At 38.5% G+C, this 15,278-nt stretch overlaps 1 protein-coding gene across 2 annotated transcripts in view; it reads right to left on the bottom strand.

Annotated features, from left to right (window-relative positions):
* The window catches only part of adamtsl7 (ADAMTS-like 7), a 53,954-nt gene that overhangs the window by 24,340 nt on the left and 14,336 nt on the right, over positions 1-15,278 (bottom strand). Inside the window, exon 1 of one of the 2 annotated variants that reach the window (XM_053501148.1) lies at positions 386-691. The exons of the other annotated variant lie outside the window; for it this stretch is intronic. Coding sequence (XP_053357123.1) covers positions 386-454 — 69 coding nt within the window. The 5' untranslated portion in view covers positions 455-691. Of the gene's footprint in view, positions 1-385; positions 692-15,278 lie in introns of those variants that run through there. 2 annotated transcript variants of the gene reach the window in all.

Genomic DNA, 15,278 nt, shown 5'->3' with positions numbered 1-15,278 from the left:
TACAGGTTGTGTGTTCATGCAGTACAGCATCCCGTGTGGTAGAAATTAACTATATGCTGTTTGTTTCAAATTGTAAGAAAATCTGGGAAAAAATAATTTGATACATAAAAAATTGGTACTTACGTAATCGCAATACAAAGTGAATCGACACCTAGGTATCATGATAATATCGTGTCGCGATTTCCATCCCCAGAGACTAAAACATGCCTTCCGAGCACAAAAACTAAACATGATCGCTTAATATATCCCACATATGGATAGGGTGAATCAAATTTTTAGAAATTTACACTCAGTTCCAGACAGAAGGTAGTCATTAAAAAAAAATAAAACTAAACATCTGTGCATCATGGTGTGCATCTGTGATAAGCACTGATAGGAAACTTACCTGAGTCGGCCAGGGCAGCACATGTGCATGAAGGCAGAGCAGCAGCAGGAGGGCTAAAGCCGAGAGCATAGTGGCTCTTTCAGCACAACAGCTATCCACAGAAATATGCAACGTTCCTGCTGCGTCCTCATCCACTGCACTTTCTCAGAGTGTCGAACATCATCGCGCGCTCACACACTGACACAAGATCCTACACCTTCTGTGTCTGTGAGTAGCAAAAATGCTGCAGCATGACAAAAACAGTCCCGCACAGTGCAAGGAAAAATATGAGCTGCTAAAAATGAGAGAGGAGGTCCTGCTGGAGGAACGGGGGTGTGGTGGTTGGTGGGGAGGGTTGTGGGTGAGAGACGAGGGATAGTATATGAAATCAAGAGGAGATGAGAGAGAAGGTAATCTGTGTGTTAGACACAGACTAGCTGGAGGGGAAAAAAGGAAAGAAAGAGGATGGAATGAAATTAAAAGATACACCGGAAATCAGTTAGGATGTGTGCACGCTGTGTGTCCTTCAGAAAAAAAAAGAGGGATGGAGGGACTGAGCAACAAGGGATAGAGAGCTGGTGGTAAAAGAGGAGGAAGGAGGGAGGTGGAGAAATACGCTCCAGTCCAAATGCACCACTCGAGAATCATTTAGCAGAGAGGACTCAGAGCGTAGCTCAGCACGTAATAAATTAAGACAATTACTGTTCAATGTGTTAAACACAAAAAAAGTTTAAAAGGCTGAGGTGGTCAGTGATGAAGGGGAATAAAAGACTAAAAAGATTTTCAGACAGCATGAGGCCTCTCAAACTGTCAACTGCAATTAGTGTTAATCTCATCCTGAAGAATATTTCTCATGAATGAAGTGTTTTTTTTCCCCCGTCAACTGTACCAAAAGCGAAAAAAAATGGCTGGGCTGTAAGAAAACGATACTGCTTTTAATATTTTTTTTTACGAGAACAGTATTAAAATCTCTAGCTGATTCAAATAAAACATTCACATAAATGGTATTGCTTTAAAATTACATTTGTAAAAATGAAGGAACTATTAATAACCGTGTGGTCAGATTTTTCCCCAGCTCCAAAAGTATTTGGACAGTGACACATTTCTTTAATTTAAACAATTAAATTGAAATTGAACACCCAAGAACAGAAAGGCCAGACTAGGTGTGGTTCTGTGAGACTCTGTGATGGATGCTGGCTTTTGGCATGGGCATGTACTGTATATCTGCCTGTGGAAGGGGGTGACTGTTGTTTATTGATGATATAACTGCTGTTAGAAATTCTGAATTGTATAAAGCTCTAGTTTCTACTCAGATTCGGTCTAATGCTGCAAATGTGGTACCATAGTGCTTCATGCTACACACAATGACCTAAAATGTACAATGAAATTAAATTAGTAAAGTAAGAAATTAAATAATCTTAGTCATTTGATTTTAACCTAAAGAAGAATGTACTTACTTAAGTAAAAATTGAAGATACTGTATAAAAACTACAAATGAGCATCAAGTGCACAGAATGCACTTATGAACATTCATGAGTAAAGGAAAAGTCCCTGATTTACAAACGAGTTCTGTTTCGGGAGCACGTTCATAAGTCCGATTTGTTCTTAAGTCTGACAAAGTGAGTCTTATAGGGCTTCTACATGAAAATACAATGTAAAGCATACCAATCCAGTTGACTACATCCTTCCCCTTTCCCCACACTGCCATCATGTGGCCAAAAACCATAATAGTGCCTACGGAAATTAAGTTTGCATGTCAAATGTAACAGTGTTGTCACTGCGCATTTGAATCGTGAAAGAAATCCTGGACGACATTTTGTCTCAGAGCTGTTTTCCACTGCATTGGACTGTGAAGTTCAGAACTGTGTTTTGTTAAGAATTTTCTGAAATTAAGATTATTCACCATCAGGACAGTTTTATAGGACATCCATTTTCTATGATCCTGCTCCCGGACTGATTCACTGAAACCGGTGAGGCTGAATCATTTTTCCCACACCCTTCACAAGGAACACATACAATCAGACTTTAGACATATACGTACACTACCGTTCAAAAGTTTGGGGTCACTTGCAAATTTTTGTGTTTTTGTTTAGTGATTTATTTTCTACGTTCTGCAACAATACTGGGGATTTCCAAACTATAAAATAACACATATGGAATTAGATAATTACATAACAACAACAAAAACAACAGTTAGTTGTTATTTTAAGACACAGAGGTCAGCCTTTCTGTAATAGTTCTTGCAAGAACAGTATTGTCAAGTGCATTAGCAAAATCCGTCAAGCACCATAATGAAACTGGCTCTCATGAAGGCCGTCCCAGGAGGGCGAGACCAAAACCTACCTCTGCCGCAGACGAGAAGTTCATTTAGAGTTATCAGCCTGAAAAATGACCAATTAACAGCACCTCAGATTAGAGGCGTTATGAAGTCTTTACAGAGCAGAAGTAGCAGAAACATCTCAATATCAAGATAAATGCATTTTTTGGACAACTTCAGCATTCCTTTACAGTGTAGAAAGGAATAAAAATCAGGAACAATCATGGAGTTAAAAAGTGACCCCAAACTTTTGAACAGTAGTGTATATTTTGTACAATATACATGAGCTACTTCCATGATTAAATCAGAAGTAGAACCACGGTCTGTTCATATCTGCGGAAATTCGTGACTTGAATGTTTGTAAGTTGGGGACTACCTGTAAAAATAAATTTTATATTGTGTACGTACAGTATACGTTTTTCTGTGTAGGTGAGGCCAACCCTATATTGATAGACCACTGGATTCACTGTGGCCTTGACCAGGATAAAGTAATTAATTAATAATTAACTTTAAGGCTTGTTTCACCAGATGTGCATATGTACACAATTACACCATACAGTATGTGCAGATACTGTTCAGTTACTGGATAGTTATATTGAAATTTGTTTATTGCTTTATCACATTATTTTATTCTAAAAACATAATTAGTGACATGTTCTGATCAATCACAGATCGCTCATTTTATAGTACAATTTACAGAATTTTAAAAATGTTACGAATGAAATTATACATAGTTCAGTTGTAGTTTCAGAAATGTGCGGATATTTTTTGAAAATTATATCTTTGTTGTTGTTCCTCTTTCAACTGCTTCCAATAGGGGTAGCAGAAAACCAGGTCCGCATTTTTGATTTAGCACAGGTTTTTAAAACAGATGCCCTTTTTTATGATGTGATTTATCTGGACGTGGGCCAACCACTGAGAGTGCACTCCTGCAAACACCATGCTGGGAAGATTCCATGACCAAGGAATGGAACCCGAACCACTGTGGCAAAAGTGCCATATCCTAGTCACTAGTACATCCCTGTATGTCATCAAAACAAAATGCTACTTTAAATGGAACTGAACTTAAATAGATTTAAAAGACTACCCATTTTTTAATAGAAAGATTAAATCTTTGAATTGTTTACATCAAAAGGAATTAAATGTAGTTGAGAGTTATGACAGATAATATAAAGGTAGATAGATAAATAAATAGATCTAATCTATTGATCCAGAAAAAAAAATCCAGGTAATGTGCTGATCATCCATAACACTGACAGGTAAAGTGAATAATATAGTAATAATACTGATCTCTCTATCAAGCAGCATAGTGACGTAGTAGGTAGCACTGTTGTCTTGCACCTCCAGGGTCGAGGGTTTGATCCCCCCTCTGGTCTGTGTGGATAAGCGGTATTGGAGATGAATGAATGAATGATCTTACTGTGACTACTGAACCTACACAAGTCTGGTGGTATAGAATGTTAAGAAATTAAGGATTGCTGAAAGGTTGTGAGTTCAAATCCCAGGACTGCCAAAGAGCCACTTGTTGGACCTTTGAGTGAAACCTTAAACTCAGATTAATGTCTGGATTAAATTTCTACTTCCCCATAAGTTACTTTGAATGAAAGCATCTGGTGAACGAATTAACATAAATATAAACCCCACTGCATCTGACAGAGAGTCCGTGAGGGAGCAGGAGTAGCCTGTATAAGTGTCATCCACTCACCGATGCGTTTTAGCATAACTGGATCTAGGGATCATTTCTGCATTAAAGATGAACACGTACACTATGTTCATCGGTGTGGCAGTTTATCAGACGATAAACTATACAGCCATGTTAAAGTCATCAGGGTGTTATAGAGAACAAAGTCTCTAAAGGAAACCTGGGAGTGAACTGAAGAGTTTTTATATAAACACACAAATAGACACATGGCTAGTCAAAACATGGTGAAAAGATTCTAGTAATCTATAAACATGTAATCAATCTGTAAAGTTGACATGTCTGTACTTTACAAAGATAATTCGGGGGTCGTAAGACGAGTAATAGAACACATCAACTTGCTTTGAACACGGAACATTTGGATTTTTTTGTCTGTCTGTCTATCAGTCTGTTTGTTTGTGCACACATCATGTTAAACCTACTGAATGAATTTCATGTTTTTTTTTACAGGTGTATTTGGTCGGGCTTAAGGTAACATATAGGCTTTGTTTCATTGCAATCGGCCCACAGGAGAAGAAGATGTGTTAATCTGAATTTTAAATTGAAAACGTCTTTATTAAAAACATTGACCTTGAAAAATACCATTAGTTTATCTCAACAAATGGCACTGTACATTTTTAATATGAGTGTGCGATTAAATTCCTAAATGCAGTTGAAGTCGTGGGCACATCTACTAATAATAAATAACTTACTGTTACTATTACTGTAACCAGTATTTTTGAGCCATAGTGTATATCACATGATTTTCATTAAAGGCATGAAACTGTTATTAATGTCATATGTTGTTCCCTTTTTGTTAAATCTGTAATTATGTCATGTTTCATTTAAATAGCAAGGACAATAAGCAAAAAATCTATCCAAGAAGCATTCAGGAAATTGTAGATTTCTTCCATTTTTTTTCCATTCTGTAAATTTTTACTTTTAATAATTAGACTATTTACTTCTAGTACCTAAATGAATTACTGAGAACACAATCCATGGATGTGTCAGTTAAAATGGGATTAAAACTGTTATACCAGCCTCTATGAATGTAGTCCTGTCACCTGATAAGACTTGTCACAACTACTTTCTCATGTTTGGGCCATTAAAGGAGTTCCTGGGAGGCCAGCGTTTCAGAGGTGAATCAGGTAGTCAGATTATGGTTCCGGCATACTGAGAAAACTTTTTACTTTGATGGTATTCAAACAATAGAAGAACACTGGGATAAGTGCACTAGTGCAATAGGGGTTTTATATAGAGATAATTTTTACTTTCAGAACTGCTCATTAAAAAATATAATTTTTTTTAAAGTTTATTATTAAGCCTTGATCTGTCCACCATACATGTTATCTAAATGTGCAATGTTAGAAACTTCATTTTTGTTACAGTCAGACATACTAGCTAATATAATATTATATATACAATACTACCTAGTATGTTTATAGCTTCTGGACATCCTGAATTGTGGGTTCAGTCACACTGTGATTTAACAGCAAATAAGTGGATGAATTAAAAAGTCAAAATTTATTTTTATTAGCCTAGGATTTTTACCCGCAAGCTCCCTGTTGCACACATCTATGGGTAAAATGGTGCCTCAGCTAGCTCTGTGTGTGTGTGTGTTGGTGTGTGTTATTCTCCATAGGAGGCAGTAACCGGCATGCCCTCTCCCCCTGAGGCAACAGGTGTCTCATCACCATCAAAAACACAGACTCCTGTTTAACAGCCATTCTGTGCTCATAACACACACTCACGTCGATCCATTACTGAGGCGGTGACAGCTTTCCATCCCCGCTATGATGCACACACACACACACACACACACACACACACACACACACAAGCAAACAAAGCCCAGGAGCAATACATTATGCTGTACCCGAAAATCCCTCTCTCTCTCTCTCTCTGTCTCTCTTTCTGCAATGTTTTTTTCATCAGTACATTCATCTCCATAAAGTGAAAGACATTTATTAAACTCGTCGTCCTTCATCATGAAAGATTCTCACTGAGCTTTCCTGCCTAATGAGGACCTAGCAGGCAGAATGTTTTCACATGGTACTGTATGAAAAAGTTCATGCAAATTTTTTTTTTTTTTTTTTTTTTGACAGCATGAATATATAAAAAATACATTTCTTGGGCTTTGGTGAAACGCAATGCAATCCGTCACTTTTATTCATGTGTGGTAATAAAATATGTGGCAATATCACCAGTTTGACCAGCCAGAAATAAAAAGAGGGAAAAAAACATCAGTCAAGCTCGATTTCTGTCATCATTTGAACAGGAATCTTCAGCCTGCATTATGTTTGCGACACCTTTTAGGGTGATTGCTTATAGTATATATATATATATATATATATATATATATATATATATATATATATATATATATATATATATATATATATATATAAACTGTTAAGCTTAACCCTGGACTGGCTAATAAAACGTTCTTACAGTACAAGCTAGACATATAAACTGTGTCGTTGTGTTTTGACATTTGACACTGAAGTGTGACATTTAAATCATGTCCCATATTTCTGACTATAAATCTTAAACATATTTAAAAAAAACAAGAACTACATTAACATTTATACATATAAGGTCACTCCACCAGTTAAGCAAAAACGTGATCCGTGATTTTTAGGATGTCTGTAAAATTCTTGACCCAGCAGGAATTTTTGGTTTTGTTAAAACGTTGTGATGACATTCATTTAGCGATGTTGTTATTACTGTAGGTTGTTTTTGAAAGTTAGAGTTATTTCGGTAAAATAAAATGTTAACTGCATGAGGATATGATAGGGTCCATCTACATGCGATCCGGCACATCGGGCACAGATTGAAGATCCTTAGTTTCTGTGGCAGTTACTTACATGGACGAGTTGCCAGCTCGATGCCCGATTGTCGATCTGTGCATTCGGAGATGAAGGACCTTAATCGAGGGTCCAAGAGTGGCAGCCCAGTGGTGTCAGGACTCATACCAGAGACTTCCTGATCAGCAGTCCAACACTTTAATCACTAAGCTACCCCTGCTCCGTTGATTACATGATGATGAGATAATGAACGCCCCTCACAATGTTACAAAAATAATTTTAAACCAATATTCATACCAAACTGATGGGGTGTGGTGAGATCACTGATCATTGCAATCTCCGATCGGAATTCTAAACCCTGTTAAAAACTAAAGGCACCATGGATGTGGTCGGACTCTGTGTGAACGGATGTTAATCGGCATAAACGCTCCAGACAACAGTTACTGAGGTTGTACAGTATTTGCAACGTAACGTTCCATTCGCTACAGAATGCATGCCCTACTTCCCAAAATAGGGCACATAACCAGAGCATTACTTCACAGGATCCCAAAAAAATGATGGGCTTGTGTGTCCATATTACTCTTTCGGAAAACGCTGTCATACGAGCACATATGCTAAGAGTTTGGCAGTGGAGTCGCAGAGTAGGAGGAAGAAAAACACTCGCATTGCAGCTGGGAGATGTATTAGAGTCCAGCAAGGCCAAACAAGCAGCTCTTCACAACGAGGATTCCAGACTGCACAGGAAGTGCAGAGAGTTTCTCTACATTTTCATTTTTAGATAACTTAATCAGCATATCAAACAGAGCCGGGAAGCAGTGCCAGTGTCCAAAAAATACACGTTCATATTTAAATTCAATTTCATACAGGGTTCATCCATTTTTGTGGTCTTACAAAGATAAAGAGACAAGAAATACTGCTAAAACAAAGATAAAGATCAGGAGCTGCTTTTCATAAGACAAAGTACTGTGCATTACATAATTTTGGTCTACGGAGTTTCCCATAAATCTGAAATAATAGTTTTTTTTCCTCTTACAGACCATGATGTAACTGAACAAGGTAGACTGAATCCAAATAATTCTACTCATAGAAATTGATGGTTTGAGGAAAATGGTGGACATGTTGAGCAATTTCTCGATTTCAGTTGTTTTGTTTTTTCTTTCTTATCCTTATTTAATCATAATTCAGGTTTAAACCAGCCCTAATCTGGTCTATCAAATCAAGTTTAATTAAGTACTGGACACGGACCCTACAGTAGATTTACTGCCTCCTACTGATCAGCTTTCAGGCATCTAGACGTTTCAGAGCGGATTAAACACGATTGATTTCTTTTTACTTGATTTAATATCCAATGAAAACTCAGAGCAGGAAAAGCAGGAAGTAAATTTAACATTCGCAGCTGCTCTGGATATTCTCCACTGAGGACTTGAAGTAATTGAACTGTAAAATCCTGATGCTTTACTCCTGCCTGGAGCATTATGCCGCGCATGGTCCCACATGGGTAAAAGATTTACACTCTACAAAAACAGTTCTCAAGTCTTACCAGCGCTTTTTAATTTAAAAAAAAGAAAAGAAAAGAAAAGACGATGCTCATGAGTTGTGCTCATTCTAGGATTGCGTCTTGTGTACTTCACAATCGTTTCATACTCAACTTGCTTTAAACACATTACCACACATGTATGATATTGGGTTTGATATTCAAGATGTCATCTTAGGTCATCACCGTCAAATCTGACATGGAATCAATTTTTATAGCCGGATTTTAGTATGTGCGAATTTGTTCAGTGTTATAAATACACTAAATATCTGAATGAACCTGGATGACAGGATTTTAGTGCGTCCAAGAAGAAAAGAAATAACTAAGCAAAGATCTGATCATTTGAATTATTTCAGATTTGTTAAAAGACTTTAGATTTCTTTTCTGGCTGCATATGGCTCCAACCTCATTTTGTCTTTTCCCATCATCGCTCTTTTCCTTGCTTATAAGCCCAGGCCAGGTTCAGAGTCAAAGCTCAGAGACTAAACCTGAGCAGACAGCCTGATCACCCACAGAGACCGTTCAGGAATACTGGAGATGATTTCAACACACTGTTCATATTTTACATCATTATTTAATGAAGATTTAAAATCTTGCAAAAAAAAAAAAAAGAAAAAGAAAAATCTCATCTCCTCCCCGTGTGCTGTTCGGTTTTGTTTCCAGAGGTGTGAAATTATTTTTGGCACATTGTAAAGCGACCACCTGGTCTGGGAGCGGGTGAAATATGAACTGCTTTCTCCACAACAGCCAAAAGAACATTTCAGAAAGACATCCACTAAAACCTGAGTAGAATTTACAGCTTGGTGAAAAAGACCTGGGTGTCTTAGGCTTTGCAAGTGGATTTTTTGCAAATGTGTAGATTTATATAGAAAAACTGAGAAATAACAGGACATAGTAATTACAATGTACAGAAATATGGATGTATATTAAGATATCCATCCATCTGGGAACTTCTTTAGTCCAACCAGGAACTGTGGAGGCCCCATCATATTTATTCACGTTCAACATTCACTCACTATGGGCAATTTGGAAATGCCAGTTAGACTCATCTGCATGTCTTTGGACTGTGAGAGGAAACCGGAGCACCCTGAGGAAACCCACCAAGCATGGGGAGAACATTCGAACCCCATTCACACAGACACCACGGTGGGACTCGAACCCGAACCCTGGAAGTGCAAGTTCATCATCAGTACATCACCACGGCTCTATATATTAAGATATAATAAGTAGTAAGCAATTCAGAGGCAACAATGAGGATGTCCTGAAATGATATATATATGTAAGAACCAAACCAGACTCCAAAGAGCAGCCCAAGAGTCCTGACATGAGCACAAGACAAATCTTTATGAGCACAGCAGCATTTTTAAGTACAAATCTACAATATACACATGAGATCATCCACTCAAAAAAAAAAAAGATGTATAGTGTTAGAATAATCTAGGGAGATCCGTAGGGTGAGAGGGTGACATAGTAGAAGCAGTAGAAGAAGTAGACGTAGTAGACGAAGTCAGCCCAAGAGAAACCGTAGCAGCAGACATATTTTAGTGCTGGGATTATTTATGATGCCCGTGAGCGTCTCTCTCCATCACAAATGACCTACACTCCCTCCATCCCTTCCCAGATCAGAACTCAGAGGAGCAGCATGGATGCCGGTGTACTCTTGTGTGAGATAGAGAGATGGGAGATAGTATGTTCAGATGTGATAGCTCTATAGTGGCTGGATTTCAGGTCCTGTGTCTCTCCGTTTAATAAGAGCAACACAGACACCCGGGACGCAATGCATAAACCAGATGGACATATGGGAAAAGAGAGAGAGAGAGAGAGAGAGAAAGAGAGCTAGGGACAACTCAAGAACCACATGTTATGTTTTTTTTCCCCCAAAACTGAACCAAACTGGATTTCTCCTACACCATCACACATACATGCATCCTTCTTAACTGCACATCCAAACACTCTTCATACACAAATGGACATTTTTTAGCTTCTGCATATAAAACGTCTGGAGGCTGTTTTTTTCCTCTCAGAGAGAGCCTGGAACACAGGATCGATTCAGGTAGCAGCAGGAAGTTCCTGTGTGGTTATGGGGCAGTCGGCGGGGATTTAAAGTCACTTTGCAAGTCTCGAGGCGTCTTTCAAATGTTACTCTCAATTTACATCACTGGCATTTATCGTTATTAACCTGAACGAGATTTTGTGCAGCTGTCAATCAAACCTGAGCTATAACAACATACAGCTTTTTTATTTCTGTATAATTTTATGAAATCACAATTTATCTCCATCAGCTTTTTCACAAAGGATCTGCCTGGGAACGGAATACAGTAACTCCCAGGCTCGTGGGAAATCTGCTGGAATGAAGCTGTAAACTAAACCCTTCATTGCCTAATAGTTAAACCTGACTAAAGGAAAAGCTCCAAAAACAACACCGTAATTCCAGGGTATGGGAAGAGCAAGTGACGGCATTGTGTTAAACACTACGTGTATTCTCAAGTTCTTTTTTATTATTTTCAAATGTTGTTGTTATTAAACAAAGAAAAGAAATTCTGTAATGATGCCTTTACTTAGCTTTTAAGGAAGGAGTCTCCAGTTTCAGTGCTTTAAAACAAAGGAAAATCAGGATAGAAAACTTTAGAGTTTTTGTCTGGTTAAATCTATTATGTAATGGATTCTGATCTTTTATTGGTTATAAGCAGCTTATATATTGAACTGTCATCTTTTACTCTAAACCCAGAAATAAGTGAGTGAGTTTAAATGAAATATCATGAACTGCCATGACCCTGTTTGTACACCGCGGGTGTCTCACACATACTGGACACGGTTCCTCATAGGTAAGATTCTTTATAATCTAAAAAAAAAACCTCCACAAAGCTGCAGGATTTTTCTGACTGAATAACTCCCTGAGCCGTGTGGAATTCAGGCCATTGAGGGGAAGACCCAAAGAAGCCGCAGAGAAGAAAGAAGAAAGAGACTTTGCTTCTTCAAGTATTTGCACTTTTCATTAAGAGCCGTATTCAGAGTCACTGAAGTTCTAAACTTACTTCAATATTTACACAGGGAAAATTTCTGACTAGGTTTACTCAGGTGCTTAAGCTGATTTTCTGAGGAGCAGGTATACGCCTGTATATTTTAACACCACAGGAAACACTGCTAAATCGACTATATGAAGCAGGGCTAAACATAGAAAAGGAACAGTACAGTGTTTTTCACTTAATCTCTATCTACATCATCCAAAATCTAAAGTCCCAAATCTCATAAGTCCCTAAATGTGTGATTTTTCTATCCTTTTTTTTTCTTTTTTTAAATCTTGTAAAGAAAATTTAGTGTTCAAATAAATGTGCGGAGAATGTTAATGTGAATGCCACTTACTCATGCTGTTTTCTTATGCAGATAAATAACTCGTTCCCACAATATCATAATTTGTGGGCTCAAAATAATAATTTGTTACAACAAGATAACTTGTGTCCAAAGATAGCAGTTATTTTGTATGCACAAGATAATAACTTGTTTTCACTTGACAATAATTAGTTTTATCCTACGGGTTCTATAAAATAGTAAAAGTTAGAATTTATACACTATTTCCTTTGAAGATAAACTGAATCTGCAAATCAGTTTTTGATTAAAAATCAAGCCATGTCCGACAAATGAACAAATTCTTTAAAAATGTACCACTGCTTTTGCAAAAAGAATTCTTCCACAAAATATTTTGGCTTCTTATTCTTTTGAGTTTAAGGGTGATTAGTGCAATAGTGCCACCTACTGAAAGGGAGTGTGGAGCAATAGATTAGCAAGAAACAAATTGTCATTTAATACACATAATACAATCAGCATTTTGTTGCACAGCATTTTAATGCTTATTACTGTTACAGAATGACACACAGACAAAGATGTAGAAAACCCGACTTGGCGATTTATTAACAATGTGGATGAATGGATAAATGAAGATATTGAACCGGAAGTTCTTAACTGTGATAGAGCTGGAGCTGGTGGACGGATAACCACAGACTGAAGGAATGATGAACAAAAGATGGAGGTAGGTGGACAGACGAGACGAGAGGGTAGGAGACGATGCGACGAAAAATTGCATTAAAGCGTAGCTTATGGAGTCCTTGTCCGTATTGGAGACCAGACACTGAGTGAAGGGAAGTGCGGTGTATTTGTGTAGTGTTGGTGATGAGGTTCAGGTGTGTGTGATTAGAATTCGGGTGATTGGGGATGTTGACTGAGGGTAGAGCCTGGAGTTTCCGTGACAGAACCCTACCACCCCAACCCCCTACCTCTGGGACCAGCCGTTTTTGGGTGTTGTAGATAAAATTCCCTGAGGAAGTTTGGGTCAAGGATGTCTGCTCGTGGAACCCAACTCCTCTCCTCAGGACCTTACCCCTCCCAGTCTACCAGTTACTTTAGGCGGCCACTTTGATGACGAGACCTCAGGATCTCCTTCATGGCGTAGATCGTTCCTTATCGAGAGCCAGGGGAGGTGGGGGGGGAGGAGGGTATCTTCGGGACCAAACCCTAGGAAACGTTTGAGATTAGATGGAGTGGGCCTCATCCGAATGGCCTCCACCTTCCCCTTATCCATTTTGATACCAGAACGGCTAATGTGACAGCCTAAATGTGTACAGAGGATTGACGGAAGGAACACTTTTCTGCCTTGAGAAACAGCTAGTGTTTTCGGAGCCTCCGGAGAAGTGACATGGAGGTGATGTTCGGTTTCGTTTCAGGAGTAGATGAGAATGTCATTAATGTATACCAGGACAAACTTATTTAAGCACGGCCGGAAAACCTCATTCATGTAACCTTGGAATACGGAGGGGGCGTTGACCAGGCCATACGGCATGACGAGGTACTGCATTAGGCTAATGAACGCCGTCTTTCATTCGCATCCCCCCCGCCACCCCCGCCACACACACACATATTCGAATGCGGTTATAAGCACTCCGGAGATCCAGCTTTGTAAAGATCCATACCTTGTAGTTGTTCTAGGGCGGCAGGGACGAGAGGTAGTGGATAGCTAAACTTGACTGTGAATATGTTTTGATCCTACATAGATGGCGAAATCTAATAATGCAAAAACTCTGTTTATGTTTCCATGGTTTAAATAGTAGCTATGGCAATCGTACACATCCATGTTAGTGCACTATTTCTTTAAAACAGATTTTTAATTAAGTGCAGTTTCAGAAAAGCGCTTTCGTCCAGCTTTAAGTAAAGGACGTTTCATTGTTTTCATAACCCTGTAGTAACCTGTAATCAAGATCATCATACAGTACAGAGTAAACACTGTAGTTACTTCTGCATCATTTGCTGCAGAGTTTGCTGATCTGCTGATGTCTATTGCTAGCAATGACATATACAATAAGATCTTTAATTAGTTTACTTCTATTGTTTGAAGATGCTGAAGTTACTCCTCTTAATATATTTCCCAGAGAAGACTTTGCAGGTCATCCAGGAACACACCCAGATCGCCATAAGCCATCGTCTAGAGATACTGGTATTGATGCATCCCTAGAAAAAGTCCTCCAAAAGCTGCCAAAACAGCAATCAAATGTTCTTTGCTAAAGCTCGTCTTTAATCTCTCTGCCTGTCTTGAATTGGGAGAAACAGTTACACATTCCCATCTGAGTGCTAAAATTGTCAAAGCGTGAAATCTTGCTTCTTTGGTGCAGGAGTGACTTTTAAAGCTAAAAATCACAGTGGAAAAAAAAGATGGAGAGTGCCAAAAGGCATGTTTGGAGTGATGCTTAGCTCAGTACGCCAGGCATCTTGGAGAGTTTTTTGCTCAGAAATGCCTTCACAGAGAACGGGTGCACAGCTAATCCGTGCTGGAAAGTCAACAAGAACAGGGTTTTGATTTTTTCATTTTTACAGGATGTTCGAGAACTGCAGCTTGTCTGGAGCCAAGAAGAGATTCAAGAGATTCGTGTTTGATCTTCAGCCTGAAGGGCATTTCCAAAAGCTCTTGTAGTTTTCTCTGCATTTCTGAGAGGAAGCCAGTCTCCTGGGAAAGTCAGCTGTGCCCACTCTATGATTGAACATCTCCATCCATCTGAAAATAAGCTCTACATTCAGTTTCATTATGTACATGACCACATATGACATTTGTGGTCGATTTTATTTGCAGTTTCATTGTGACACTGTTGTGATGTTGGAGACCGAGACGGTACAACAGGGCTGTAGCATAAAAACAACCACAAGTGTGCTCTCTCTCTCTCTCTCTCTCTCTCTGCCCCATACATAGTAGAAATATGTTTTGAAGGGAAATGGTTCTTGTCTGTAAGCCTAGCATCTTAATATAACGCAGTTTGTACTTTTTGTTTCAACATAGTTATGTTCAAGTCAAACCGGGACTCATGAAATCGATTGACATTTACAGAAGACTTCAAGCACAGTACGGTGATGAGACTCTTAGTAAAATATTTGAATGGTGCAAACATTTTAAAGAAACCTGTACATCCATGAATGATGATCCTGGTATCCTCCGAGATATCCAGAGCCTATTTTAACGAGTGGAACGTCTGATCCTTGAAAACCGACGGATAACTTGTCTCTAACTGATGAGAGTTATTGCCACAGTCTTGACCTTG

The sequence above is a fragment of the Clarias gariepinus genome, chromosome 7 (assembly GCF_024256425.1).
Source record: "Clarias gariepinus isolate MV-2021 ecotype Netherlands chromosome 7, CGAR_prim_01v2, whole genome shotgun sequence".
Taxonomy (NCBI): Eukaryota; Metazoa; Chordata; class Actinopteri; order Siluriformes; family Clariidae; genus Clarias; species Clarias gariepinus.
Note: the sequence above shows the minus strand (reverse complement) of the source record. Positions and strands in the feature narration are given on the sequence as shown.